The sequence below is a fragment of the Photinus pyralis genome, unplaced genomic scaffold (assembly GCF_008802855.1).
Source record: "Photinus pyralis isolate 1611_PpyrPB1 unplaced genomic scaffold, Ppyr1.3 Ppyr1.4_LG1, whole genome shotgun sequence".
NCBI lineage: Eukaryota > Metazoa > Arthropoda > Insecta > Coleoptera > Lampyridae > Photinus > Photinus pyralis.
In genome coordinates this window covers 64,155,636-64,171,213 of record NW_022170249.1, presented here as the reverse complement: position 1 = coordinate 64,171,213, position 15,578 = coordinate 64,155,636, and the positions used below count along the sequence as shown (strand labels likewise).

At 34.4% G+C, this 15,578-nt stretch overlaps 1 protein-coding gene across 2 annotated transcripts in view; it reads left to right on the top strand.

Moving 5' to 3' along the window:
• The window catches only part of LOC116173843 (U-scoloptoxin(01)-Cw1a-like), a 53,212-nt gene extending 42,858 nt beyond the window's left edge, over positions 1 to 10,354 (top strand). The window contains exons 2-4 of one of the 2 annotated variants that reach the window (XM_031491571.1): positions 4,180 to 4,265; positions 9,873 to 9,992; positions 10,042 to 10,354. In XM_031491571.1, coding sequence (XP_031347431.1) covers positions 4,224 to 4,265; positions 9,873 to 9,992; positions 10,042 to 10,227 — 348 coding nt within the window. In that variant the 5' untranslated portion in view covers positions 4,180 to 4,223 and the 3' untranslated portion in view covers positions 10,228 to 10,354. Of the gene's footprint in view, positions 1 to 4,179; positions 4,266 to 9,123; positions 9,524 to 9,872; positions 9,993 to 10,041 lie in introns of those variants that run through there. The other variant, XM_031491563.1, reaches the window with a different exon arrangement.
• Positions 10,355 to 15,578: the final 5,224 nt, after the last annotated feature.

Sequence of the window (15,578 nt, the reverse complement as noted above, 5' to 3'; positions counted from 1 at the left end):
GGTATTGCATTGCGTCTCACTTTCTCACTCTTATAACTCCCACTTTGAATATGTCTTTTCAACTAATCTGGTTAAGTACGTATATCACTTCATTTCTTAGTCTCTCAGTGGCTCGGTAAGTGGCGTCACGTAAATATTAGAAAAAAATCCCAAAGTGGCACTTCTCTCTCACAATCCTTCGCTCCATTCTTTTTACCGCGATCGATTATAGAAAAAAAACCGCGCTCGAGAGATTCGAACCTGCGTCATCATAATCAAAAGGCGGCCGCCTTGTACTTGCAGTTTACGCTACGCATCGTCCTATTTATTTTTTTTAATATTAAAAGCGATAAACTTGTACGTATAACAACAATAATATTAAAATCATTTTATTTCTTCCGAAACTATTAGGTAAATACGCTTTAAATGCGTATATTAGTCAATATCAGACACATCGACGATTTTAATGCCTTATTTTCTTTCAAATGGACAAATGTGCTTTAAACAAGTAACCTTAACAAATAAGAGAGACATATTAAAGGTCCTTGAGAATGAGAACTTACTTGCAAAAATAATTTTTTCAAGACTTCTCATCCTTCATATCTTTACCCTGATCTTTACCAACTGTAAAAAAAAGCAAAAAATAATAACAGTTAGGGGTGCCGCAAATTTTGTTTGATAATTGTAGGGTGCCGCCAAACGAAAAAATTTGAGAAACACTGGTATAGTGGGTTGAGTGGGTAGAGTAGCTAATAGCTAACACTCCTCCAACTATAAAATAAAGACAACAAAATAAAATAACATAATATAGGGTTTCGAACAACACTGCCAATCTTGATCAGAAATCGTTCGAAATTTATTTACTCGTAGTTATTTTTAAAAAAATGTGCTACTTTCATGACAGAATAACGTCTTAGCTCAAACCAAAAATTATTTTAGAGGAAAAGTAAGTGAGGGGAAAAAAAATTAATTACCCCACACTTGACCCTTAAGGGACAGTTATGTGAAAACGTGCATAAATCATCGTTAAATGGGCCCCTTCATATATAGATCATGTTTTTTGTTATTCTAGCTAGTTTTTGCAATAATCGACCGCCTCAAGATAAATAGGACACATTTTTTGTTCGGCATTAGTTTTACTTTTACTCGCATGTGCAATCCGTATTTTGAATTTCCTAAGATAAATAGAACTAATGCTGATTTAAACAAAATTGTGAATGCTGAATCAGCCCCTTAAGGTGTGTTATAAAAATGATGGATGTATGAAAATCTCGAGGATCGTTGGGTATTCAGTTGCATCGGATTCTTGTGCTTATAATATTCTATACCCAAGATCAAATTGAAATGACGGGTCAAAGAATAGATATACGGATTTTTTAGTTAAATGGCTGAGTACGAATTTTTCTGCAGTAATTATAATTTTTTCAGGCGAAGACTGTTAATTTGGAAATGTGTTTCTTGTAATTCGTTTGATTACTTTTTTAACTTGTTGAAATAATCTCCATAGGCTGGTAATCTGATTCCGTTCTTATCTCCACTATGAATTATTTTACACCTTCCATTTCATTTTCATTCACTAAGGGGGCTGGATATACCAGCTGGTCCTTAAGGTTCGAGCCTAGGGGCGCATCGTTCCAAGGGGCGCACTGTCGCCAAACCAATTTTAATTCTTTCAAATTAAAAATGCACACTATATAATGTAATCTCTTACCGAGCTTCCTCTATCATACCTCCGTATTTGCATTCATTATGCCCTCTTTTGTTCAGTTCTAATTGCATATCCCCGACTTTACTGCCTTCATCTCTTGAGGTTCATTCTTATTTTCACTTTTCATCGATAACCTTTATTCTCTATTTTAGTGGTTAGATCTCCCTCGAATACACACCCCCACCCTTTCCTCGCCCTTATCTATCATAGTCACTAATTTCTTTCTTACATTTTTCATACCTCGTCTGTTCTAAATGCCACGACTTCCACTCTTCTCTCTTATATGTCTTCTTCTTGGTTTATTTGTTCCCCCATTCCCTAACTTAGTTTATCACTGTTAATTCTTATTATACCATCTTTCGCTTTTCCCTTTTAGCGACTTCGGCATCCTATTATTAAGTAGGTAGTTTTTTTCAGTTCTCTTCTCCTATCACTGTTTTTTTAACACATGGTTTTTAAAAACTAATTCCAAATTGGCAAACTTACAAATGGCCGATTTCGTAAACTTCACATATTCAGTTAAGAGTAAAGTGATCGGACATTTTTAACGCATATATGTTACGCATTCAATGTTACTTTGCATTACACATAATATGATGTAACATATAAAGTCGTAATCATATGTGCCTTAAAAACCGTAACTGATAAACGCGACATTATTAAAAGGTTACTTTCGTTCATAACCCGCAAACCCTTCCCGATTCAACATGTTAAAAACGTGAAATCGATTAAATTTTACGCTACATTACAAGGATCTATTAATTTTCTAATGCAAAATGCGACATCATAATTGCTGTTGTAAATTGATCTTGTACGCGTTGCAAAATGAAATATTGAAAACCAAAAAGGCATAGCCAGAGTAACATAACAACTCTATAATTATTCATACATGCACAGCCCCAGTATTTCAGCAATTCTTATCATCATTTTAACTAATAATTAGAGCAGCAATTAAAATGTTTGTTATGCTAATTATAACAACAATTTTCTACAATGTAACTTGCACATATTTCGGCTCTTTCAACCACTAAACTTAAAATTCTTACGTTATAATAGTACAATTTACTTTCAACTTCTTTTTAGTATGCCACAGTAGTACCTACCTATATAATCTTATTTATAAAAAAACCACTACATCAAACAATGAGCACCTACACGAAAATTATGTTGTAGGTATATATGCGATTTTTCTCATGTGCGACTGCGAACCGTGGGAATATAGGCCAAATATATTCATATCTGATAAATATGAAGACGTTACCTAATACACTAATTGCACCAAATATTGAAATACTCAAACAAATTGCCAAATTCAGACAATACAAATAATTGCCGCGGAAATGTGCCCGCTCCTCATTATGCAATATACAGGTAGATTTGTTTATACGCTCATCAGTCCGATTATTACGGATCATTTCGTGTCTAATAAAAGCAGACAATTGTGAAACTGCGTTATAAAGTTTCACAATGGGCCTTGTTATAGCAGAAGGTTGGTGTTGGTCAACAAAATTATAATTGTTGGAACTGGACAAAATTTAAACATTATTTATTAATTTCCTAAATCATAATGTTATTTTGGAGTAATGTCAAAACTGATACATTTTGTGTGTTTGGTCCTTTGAGTATGTAGTATATAATCAAAGGTTTGGTCACATCAAAGATAATAGTATTATCTTTAGTCACATTAACCTGGAAATTTGCGCCGGTAAATACTTACCCTTGAAACTCGCTCCAGGGAATATTAGCTTATTCAAAATTCGCCTCCACGAAGTTATCCACCGGGGTATTCGCTGCCGAAATATTAGGCTGCAGAATTCTTATTATAACTAAAGGTCTTCTTGGGATACTGTTAGAATTTTCTTAGAATCATCTAGAATCATCGTAGCTTGACAGAATCTTGGTAAAATTTTCTGGAAATCTCAGTAGAATCTTTTCCTTGGGATCTTAGGATCACCTTGTGATCTTTTTGGAATCTACTTACATACTTTACGTATAGAACCTTTAAAATATCTTCAAAACCAAATAATTGTCTTAAATCCTCTTAGAATCTCCTTATAATTTCCGTAGACTCTTCAAAACTCTTAAAATCTTTGGAACCTCCAGAGTATTTACAACCATTGGAAGGCATGGAATAACTTTCATACAATCTTCTCAATTAGATTACAAAAAATGAGACGATTGAGGCCTTGTGGGTCATTGGATATACGGCTGATTCAAATTTGAGGGCCACCATTGGAATCTCGGAAAGCTTAAATTTGGCAAAGTTGCGTATTTTGATGATTAACAAAATGCCGTTTGAAACTGAAAAAATTCCGACTACTTTCAGACATATCCTACAGTTTCCGAGGTCTCCGTGGTAGCCCGCGAATTCGAATCAGCCTGTACATTGAATAGTAAGTATATAGACGTAGGATATCAGCATAATTTTTTTATTAATAATAAATTATGTACTTTTCTCCATCCAATTTCTAATTTCTTTATTTTATTTGCAGCCTTTAACATTTGCCTTCACAAACTCGGCACGAATTGAGGGAGGATGCAATTGGGGCACAATTTACGAAACAACATCCCGGGGGTGGTGAGATGTAAAATTTATTTTTGACGCTACTCAATTTTTTTGTAACTGATTTCGCCTTACAATTTCTAATTTTTTTAATTTTAATTGCAGATTTAACAGTTATCCTCTCATACGAACTGAATAATCGCGCAATTCGTGCAGAATGAACGTGAAATAATCTTTCCCTGGTGGTAAGATATAAAATTTATAAATACGTATGATATAATAATTTACATTTTCTCTGCTGCATTTTTTTGGCGACTAATTATGTACCTTTCCGTTACAATTGAATATAACATGCCTATGTGGAATGTTGTATGTTTTGAGAAGCTTCTTAGCACATCGTGTACATTTTATCTGTACATAATAAGTTCATGTTCCTAAATATGATGTAAATACGAAAGGGACTAATTCTTTGGTTTATTTGATGACAAAAAGTTCATTTAAATAGTTCCGCAAACGCTTATCGTTCGTTTTTCAACATTTTTCAGAAATTTCCAGAAAGTTTTTTGGAAATTCTGGTGTGATTTTTTATAGAATTGCTAAAGAATTTCTCATGATGCTATCGATAGGGCACATTAGTAAAATTCTAATGTTAAAGATAGTTAAAGGAACTACTCATGTGAATCTTTCAAATTTGTTTCGTTATAATCCAAAAATCGAACTGACAGTAAACTCATGGAATCTTAGTGTTGACAAACGAGCAATATATGCTATTAGCACTGCTCATATGGGCCTTTTCTCAATGGGACGAAGGAGCACGCCATTCAGGTGTGGTTAGTTTTGCACTAACCCTAAGCTAAAAAGTCTATTTGTAACGCAGCAGCGTGTACGTATTATAGAAGAAATAACAAAATAAAACTAGCTAATTTAACTACACTCAGAAACTGAGCTAAACGTTGGATCAATTTATGTTGTAACTTGTGGACTTCTCTATTACAAAATGAGCAGTTTTTTTGTAATATTGGTGTTTTTTTTCTCCGTGAAAATTGCGAAAAAGCTTGGTTCCTTTAGTCTGGTTTACTTTATATAAAGAACAGATTTAGATAAGTCGAGAAAAAGAATGAGAGGTATTTTGGTGTTTTTAGCGCATTTCCACAAAAATAAAAAAAAAATGCGCTATTGTGGCCACTTTGTCCGTCCGTCCGTCCGTCCGTCTGTCCGTCCGTCCGCTCGTTTTGCGACGCTACTAGTTCTTTATCTTAAGAGCTATTGTTCTACTTTTTTCGCTATTTGGTTCGTTATGGTGTCGAGTCTTGTACCAAGGAAGGAATTTTTTCTGTGCCGCTTACAAAAAAAGTTATTGTAAAAAAAACAAAAAACCGTTTTTTACATTTTCCATAATTTTACACTTTTACCGTTTATTAACGATCCTAGAGATCGTTTATAATTTTGCATTGCTATCTATCGTCTGCCTGTTGGTCTGTCCGTTTGTTCCTTTGTCTGTCTGTCCATCTATCTGACCGTGTGAACGATAACTTTGTTTAGAAATGTTCGATCGCTTTTACATCTCCGTTAGTTATGAACTGAATTGCATGAAATTCAATATGGGCATAGCTTTAGCCATATAATACGCAATTCCAAAAGTTGAATCGAATCGATTCAAAATTCACAGTGCCCTTTTCGCATCTCGACCATTTATAAACCGAATTGCAAACTTTTTTACTTATAACAGTATTTGAATGAAATTTGATACATAGGCACTTGGGATAAAGGAAAATCAAACGCCAATTTCAAAATTTGGTTTTTGCGCATGCGCAGTGCCAACTTTTTTATTTATGGAAGAATTTAAACGAAATTTGATACATAGGCACTTGGGAATAAAGGAAAATCAAACGCCAATTTCAAAATTTGGTTTTGCGCATGCGCAGTGCCAACTTTTTTATTTATGGAAGAATTTAAACGAAATTTGATACATAGGCACTTCGAATAAAGGAAAATCAAACGCCAATTTCAAAATTTGGTTTTGCGCATGGGCAGTGCCAACTTTTTTATCTATGGAACCATTTAAGTGAAATTTGAAGGCGCTTGGAACAAAGGAAAATCTAACATAAGTTTTAAAATTTAGGTTTGCGCATGCGCAGTTCCAACTTTTTTATTTAGAAAAGCATTGAAATGAAATTCTTCTCATAAACTGAAATTGAAGTAGCACGTCAACAATGGATTGCCCATGTGCAACGCTATCTTTCATATTTGTGGCGGATTTTTACGATTTTAACAGAAGTTGCATCTTACAAATGGGAAATGAATGCAAGTGGAAATGCGCTTTATGTAAATCGTTTACGATTACTTTTTAACTTGTTGCTTCTTCTTTAGAGTTAAACATTGGAAGAAAAAGAAAGTCGACATACTTTTAATGTTATTAAAATACTTAACGCATAATATACTCAATGATAATGGAACTTATGAAATAATAACCAAATATATATGCAGCTAAAAATATGTGTGTGTATCCGGTATCCGGAGTACTTTTAACGTGGCGAACTTTTGTTTACGCATAAGATAAACTTCTTGCGAAGCAGGACGGGTTCAACTGGTGCTATTACTTTTATTGTCCACTTCTGATCTCCTACATTCACTTACACGAGGATTGTGTGAAACAAAATCCAGGTGTTGGTTTCATTTCAAATAAGTGAATTATACTGGCACCCGTTTTAAGAAGTGTATAGTATAGACAGTATAGTGCCTCTCCTAGAAATTCACCAAAAGTGATTTGCGTTTTCAACTGACAGTATGCAATTATGCATACATACTTACAACTCTAGTACGCCTAATATGTTTCTAAAAACTCGTTAGAAGAATGCCTCAGCACTCCTATTGTTTTAAAAATTTATCTAATTATAAATTTTGTGTATACGTTATATTAAGTTTATATTTTTTAGCGCATTTCCACAAACAGAAAAAAATGCACTGTTGTGCCAACTTGGTCTGTCCGTTCCTACGGCTGTGCCGCTACTACATCTTTATCTTAAGATCGATTTTTTTGCACTATTTGGTTCGTTATGGTGTCGAATCTTGCATCAAGGAAGGAATTTTTTCTATGATCACTTACTAAAAAAGTTATATAAAAAAAATCTGTTTTTTACTTATCACAAAAAATCTTATATGGTTGTTGCATTTTGTTTTTTGATTAGCCAAAACTGCTCAGTTTTAGCGATCATTTGGAATAGAGAAACCCATCAACCTTAATCTAAACCCTATTATTTATTATGTTAAAAAATGAATTGCGCATTAATACTTTAGCAGATTAGCACATACTTTACAGTCCCACTACAAAAGGTTCATGATTTTCTCCGGTTTGTGATGTGTTTCGAAGTATAAAATTCTTTCTTTCTTTGTTATGTTCTTTTGTTGTAGTATGTTGTAACTTACCTTTCGTACTTACTCTCCGGGCTAGCTCAGGTAAAATTGGTTTAAAAATAGTAAAGTATTTATTTTTCTCATTAATCATTACCAAAATTTGGGAAATAGTAACTCAAACTTGATATTCCAATTACAAGAATGTTTCTCAAGCAGAATACATTTTTTGTGATTTAGCAATAATTAATGAATGAAAAACAAAGTCTTAGTTTCTTTAAAAATAAAAAAAACTATCTTCGGAAATAATGGAAACAATGATCCTAAGTACCTAAACAATAACTGCAATAACTCAGGAACGGAGTGAAGTTTTTTAATTCTTTTCTGTGCAGTCCTATATACTGTCAATTCTCAGTTGACATTCTAGTAATGTCATCCAAAAGGCATTAACCCATTTTCAATCTATGAACCCAATTTTAAATTTAGGAAAGGATTTTAATAACAAAATTTTGATTTTTCCTTCTCACCGAAAACCGTTAAGTAAATTTACTATCCAAAATACTGTAAATAGATACAAATCCAACATTTTAAAGCGCCATAAGCAGTTATGAAAGGCACTAAACTTAATCCGAACCGAAATTCTCTAGAAACGTGGGAAACTAAGGTCGTTTGAAATTAATGTTGTTTTAAGGAATGCATAATTAGGCACCAATTATGCGCCCTCATCAAAAACAAATTATTCTCCCCAAACTTCACGGAGCCGTGACCGAATTGTAATACGTTTTTTCATAACAGAAACTATACGTTATAAATTATAATAATATTTAGGCCTAATAGTACATTATTGCAAAAGTCGAATTATTTCGGCTAACTGATTTTTGGAATTATTATTATTGCAAAACTGGGACTGGTCTGCTCATATTTACCCAGTCAAACAAATAGACGAGCATACGGTTTCATAGGGAAACTGTTTAGTTGAAGACTTTCGTTTTTCAATAAGTGCTCATTTACAATCTTTGCAAAATTTAATTCCAAACGCGCAAATTGGCATAAAGTTGGTGCCCAATTTTTTGCATAATGAAAAAGTTGCATCTACATAACGTCAATCGACCCAATTTAATATTTTCGCTATTTATAATTAGGGTAAAACATTCTTTTTCCAAAAACGACGAGTAATGGATAAATCTGGAAAACAAAAAAGTTGTTTATAAAAAAATCCGCGCCTAAAGGTGACCCAATTTTTGAAATTGTATGTATTTTCCGGGGTGAATTTTGACTTCAGTGGCGCGTATTATTGAAGATTAATCATAAATTCATTTAAATTACAATACTTACGAACAACTTTGCTAACTTCACAGTTCACACACCAACTTTTAAAGATGTTAAATGAGGTGGTTATTATAAATACTAATTGCAAACAGGACCTGTGATAATAATAATTGTATCAATCTATATCATTACCACTTTTGACAGGAAACATTTGGGCGCAAATTACCTACGGAACATCCAAATGCTAAATCATATACAGGAAATATGAATGCTATTAGGAAAGATGCTATAAAATTAGATCGCGAACGATTGTATAATTTACCATTTGAAAAGGCCGATTATTAAAAAGTGTAACAAATCAACAAATACGTATTTATTGAAACAGAATTGGCGTGACAAGGTAAATAACAGAAAGTATGAGAATGGATGAAGACCTATATCACACTGATTCGGAAGATTCTTACTTAATCTGTGTTAAGATCTCCCACATATAAAAGCCGTCATCAATTAGAAGACGCATTATTGTTTTACCTTTCGATCTTTCAACTTTAAATACGAAAAAAAACGCTCGGCTTAAATGTGTTACAGTAATTTAGTTAATCTCATTTTTGTTTAATTAGATTTGTGTGAGTTTTCTGTGATTGTTAAACATGAAGTTTCTTAATACGGCCATTATTTCTTTAGGAGGATTTTTAATTCAACTAGTTTTATGTGTAAGTAATGACTCAATTTTTTTTGTTGTTGCAAAATTTAGCGCACTGTAGTTTACGAATTGCACTAGTTTCGTTAATATTGGCAATTGAGAACTTTTACTTGGTGGTTTAAGTTAACCTTGCTGATCAAATACCAGATTTTATCTAAAATGAGTGCAGGATTCATTCAATGGTCAGTTACAGGAAATGTTATTATTTAAAAGCGGAAGCCCAATCTTAACATTACTGGCTAATCTATTGTTATAGAGTGCCATAAACTGAAAACAATCCATTTATGTGCGCGGATTCACACATGGATAATTACCATAACATGCATTGTTGTGTTCGGTTTACAAAAATTTTGTTTCAGCAACTCGATGGTTACATACCAGGCCAAGATTATCCCACTTATAATGAAATACCACGAACTTCATTTACATGCGAGCAAAAAATTCCGGGATACTACAGCGATCCAGAAGCTCAGTGTCAAGTTAGTGAAAATCGTCGAAATTCTGTGCTACAACTTAGACTGTTTCCAGGTTTGGCATTGGTGCGTACCAGGTGGTCCCCAGTACAGTTTTCTGTGCCCTAATGGAACCGTTTTTAACCAATTTGCTAGAGTTTGCGATTGGTTCTTTAACGTAGATTGTGCGGGTGTTCAAAATCTGTACGGAATTAATGAAGACTTGTACATAATACCGGGGTACAATCCTCCGCCCCAGTAACGACAACTCACGCCAGATCACCAAGATCGATCTGATCATCTCATATTTAAGAGTTATTTATTATTTTTATTTAATTTTTGTATTGTACATAATATTTTAATTGAAATAAACTGAATGTCTACGTTTAGCAACTGTAAAACGTAAACAGGCACGTTAACAATCCCGTTTCCCTGTGGGAAAGATTTGATTACCTAATACTTTCTTACCGGTGCTATATAATATACAAATTGTGCTGTATTTGATTCAATCTAATGCACTCTCTCTTTTCTTTCGAAAGTACCATCAATACGATATTGCACATAATTAAATTGCATATCATTCGGGCATAAAGCACCACTACTTAGTTGTAATGGCTTAGTAACTAATACTAAATTAATGGTAACCAAAATATAATCGGGAATGAAATATTGCCTTCTGCTACATTATTGTTGAATATGGTGATATAAGCATCCGAATTTCCATAGCAGATGTAGAAGCTACAGGCTACTACTTTCTTATTTCTTATGAGTGCCATATTGGATTTTTACAGAGTGAGATAAAACCCAAGAAAAGAAAAATAATCACGTGTCACAGTCTATACTTTTATATATAAATTTACAAGAAAAATTTCAAAATCAAAAGTGTTACATTCGTTTCTCAACAAAATATCCACGAGTAATTAGATCCTGCTGAATGTGTGTAGCGCAATTCGGTTGAAGCTGGGCTGCGGTATGAAGGGTCCCTGGTTCGAATATTATTTATATTTGTAAATCTGTAGTGGGTTGGGTTGAATGAATTTGTTTTTTTGTCTAAAAAATCCAATGTGGCACCCATAAGAAATAAGCTAGGGAAAATGAAAACGAAATTTGACATTTTCAGTTTTTTTTTAGTCACAAGCGGAGCAACTTTGCTTCCATTTGACCTGCACTGTTTCTCTCACCATTACTGAGATCACAATGGTAAGCCACGAATTTGAACCGCCCTGTAGGTACAGTGGTATTTGATGGGTGCACCGACACACCAGGAAGCACAAAAACAGCTGGACAGAAACGACTATATGGGCTCAGTGAGTGTATAGACATCAGTGTTACTTTGGAAAGTGAAATTAAATTCACACAGACGAATTTCCTTTGCAACTTTCATAATAAGAATCATCTGATAAACATATGCACAAAACTAGGGATAAATACCTTCCAAGCCTCAGGAAATGCTGCCGTTGGCCCCCTTTTGTTCTTGGGACACTCATAACTTCTATAGGGCGTTTCTAGTATCGGCAGTACCCCTCATTATGTGAAAAACTCATGTCATACATTCTCGCTGAATTGTAACGAGAGCCCTTTCAGAGATTGAAATTTGTGGTCTTATTTTCGTTCTAGGCGTTCTGTTTCTGTCTGATATCTATTTTTTTGCCTTTTTTTGATACGTTTAAGTGCATTTACCTGTGTAGGAGCGGGAAAGAATACCTCTACTGCAGAGACACTGCATGTCGTAAGAGGCGACTAATCAACTGTGAGTTGACCGACCACGTATAATCAGGAAATAAAGGAGGTTAGGGAGGTTAATCTGAATCTATAGACTGATATGTTGTTGGATAAGGATGATTAGCAAGAATTTTATACAGATTATGACTTTTTGCCTTAACTATGATTATGACACTGTTTGGCGACTTGTTCGGGTCTGAAACATGAAGACCAAGGTGTTTTATTTATTTATTTATTTGTTTAACCAGATACCATACAGAATGCAAGTATTCCAATTACATGGCACTGGGGTGAATATTGTAATGTTGAACAGTGGTGTTTCCATCATGATGGTGAAGGCTTGCACGGCGCGGGAGAGTCTATGAGAGGTTTAAGTGTGATATTTTTGGGTTACTGTCACTTGCTACAAGTCTGATTAGTCGTGTGATTGGGGGGTTGGTATTCCTGGATCACCGTAAAGAGGTTGAATTTCTGGTTTCTTTGGAGGGGTTTCAAGTTAGGTCCAAACGTTGCGTTACAAGAGATCTTTATCACCTATTTCGCATAGCCTTCTTAGAAAATTATAAAAAACAAACGTACACAGCAGTATCCGAAAATAAAGCGTATGTACTATAAATTTAGCCCAGGAAAATTAACCCAAAGAAGGGCCGCGCTGGCAGATAGATATGCACACGCTGAAAATGATCTTAATTCTTAATCATCACTATGCACACTGAAGGTCAAATGGTGGAGTTGTCTAAACTAAAAACCAATGTCACTGAAGATCAAACTGTGGATACCTTCAAGGTCGAAGGCATTATGTTTTAAGGCTGAATGTCACTGAAGGTCAAACGTAGAGGTGAAATAGAGAGCAGAATTGAAAATAAAATAGAAGGCACAATTGAAGGGCCGATTTGAAGGTGAAATAGAGAACATATTTGAAGGTGAAATAAGGGGCAGAAAATTAAGAGTGAAAAGGAGGACAGATTTGAAAGTGAAATAGAGGGCGCACAAAACAATGTATAGCCGATAAAAAAACAACTGAAGCTCAAAGGGGTGGTTCTTACGTGAACGAAAAAATCAAGGCCCCTGAAGGTCAAAGAGTTGGTTATAAAATGCAATTCGATCAAATCCGATTCTGTGGCGGGGAATGGGACTCTCTTTCCTTAGAAGGTCTTTTCTTTCACTTTCCTCTAATTCGTCAGCTCTCAACTTCTTATTTCCCTTTCAATTCATATGTGAAGTTGCCTCAATGTTCTCCTTAAGCATATTCATGTTCTGAAATTTCTTTAAGGTACCCTCAAGCTTTCGCTCAATTTCATGTGACGCATTTCTTAATTTCATTTGAGGTTTTCTTATTAAGTTCTTCCCTCAATGCCTCTCGCTCTACCCATAAAGGTTTATTTCAGTTCCCTTCTAAGTTTTCCGTGAGTTTATCTTTCTAGCAATTTCTCCTCTAACTACTCCCAAAACTTTCAAGCTGTATACAAATTCCCTTTATGTTTTCCCTTTAAGCGTCTATCAATTTCCTAATAAACTCAATTTGAAAAATTAGAATGACTAAAGTAAAGTTGTTGGCATCCGAAGAGATCACGAGATTTCGTTTTTATTAAAAAAATTATTTTAAGAACAAAATTTTGTATACCTAGACAGAAATAAGATGAATGTTGATTTACTGTGCCAAAATTGTTGGCCGTTTTGCATGCCGAACATTACAGTGCCCAAAGGTGTTAAAAAACAAGAACCTAGGAGGTACTGTGCCATTTTTGCAAATTTTGTGTTCTTATTGATTTTGAGATATTCAAATGGTTCACACCTACGTACCATAATATAATACAACATTGCAATTTTTTTGGATCTACCTCAATTTGCTATAAGTGCCTACTTCATCGGCTTGGTAGCGCAGCCTCGGTAAAATCGCGGACATTAGAAAATTATTCAATGATTTTTAAACAACTCTAATGCGAAATTCTTGAAGAATTCATGTTGGTTTTTATATTTCTCATAGACCAGATTAAAATAATGATAAAAATAAAGGAGTCTTTTTTTGAAATTATTCGCAGATTTTTCTGGGGCACTTATATTATATTGGAAGACTTTCAGCGAATATCCATACCTCTTCGAGAGAATTTTGAAATTCTTTCCAAATCTTCGTCAATTTTTTTTCACAAAATGATTATCGACTCATGACAAAGTATCCCGATGTTCCAGAAGGTGAGCATACGTTTTTGACAGGTTCCTCAGGAGTATTTCAGATAGTTTTAAGAAATATGCAGTTATTCTTCACTGATGCTTTCGGTTGTGATAGGGCAGGATGCATACGTGGACCAACTGCCTTTCCACATTTGATTGACAGAAGAATATTTCAAATCGATGTTCTCGTATACCCTCTCAAACGACTTTTTAGAGATGTTTTCCTTTGTCATGGAACACTCATACTAGGTATAGGGTTGATGATTCGTATAAACCCTAACCGTTTCATTTTTCCATTATCTCCAAGAAAAAGTTTCTCGTAAAATGGTTGAATCTCCTGCATTTTGACCAATATAATGAACGTTGCGTTAATCAATCATACATTTTGTATAAACAGAAGTTGCGTTTGGGTGTTAAGGAATAAAACAGATCACTTCTTTTAAGCCCATACAACACTGTTTCGAAAAATCCAAACTTGTGCTTTTGTAACATAGAATCTTTTCGGTTAGAATTTGCGAAACAGACTATTTCGTGGTTTTCTGAAAGAAACCTGTGAATGAGCGTTTAGATACCCATTTCCCTAGCCCCCAAGCCGGTACAATACGTAGGCTTCCGTATATCTTATTAAACAACACACATAAATGTCCCTTTATCCTATCTCGGGAAGCATTAATCTAAGGTTTTGGTTTAGTATTAATGACTATTATGTACCACAGCTTGCGTTTTTTTTTTTTTTTTGCTTGGATTATTTGTCATTCGGCCATTGATGTTATTTTTGTAAGGTCGAAATACATCGTTACTCATAATCACTTTGTTCAAACATTGATAATAATGATAAAAAATAAGTCATAGCAGACCCAGTAACAGGTGGGGTTAATCGTTAGTTACGCAACAGGTGTTTGGCTATCAGTCGTGACAGATGCGTCATGTAGGTAGGCAAGTCTTGTAGTATATGTATATTTATTTGCAAACTACAACAACGGTGCGTCGCATTTTTAAAGTGGAGTGGAAACCGTTTTGGCATTTAAATTAAATGTGATTTTTTGTGGAACGATTTTCAGCAGGATGGCGGCACAGAACACAGAACCCATAGTGTCCGTAGATGAATTACCATTGCTATTCCACGTGAAGTATTTAGGTAATTCTTTTTGTCATTTTCGTGTTTAGGTGAGAGTCACGTCGCAGTACTTATCATTATAACGTTTATAATTGGAAAACATGATTACAGTCGTTTGCAATTAATTGGCGTATTGAGTGCAGACCAAGTTCAAGTAGTCCAATGAAAACTTAATTTATCGCGTACTTTATACCTTTAATTTGAGTAATTATGCACTAGAGTCGAAAGTTGCTAAATTTCAGCGGAATTTATTTGCGTATTTGTCACGGTTTACCTACTTTTCGCGCTATTGGGACAATAATTATAAAAGGGGCGCATGCGAGACATACGTCAGTGATTGGGGCACTACAATTCTGTGCTTTGTCGAATTATAGAAGACATTGAACTATGTATTTTGTTACAAACGATGGGATTTGAACGACAGTACAAAGAACGACTAATGACGGAAGCATGACATTTTTTGTTCGGTTAAAAGTTTTTGTTTGTTTTTAAATCGTGGCCAGTAGTAGAGTACCTACCTATATTGTCATGGTACGTAATATTATGATGTATGGATTAAATGTTTTACAAAATTGCGTTCGTGACAATATATACGTTGTCAA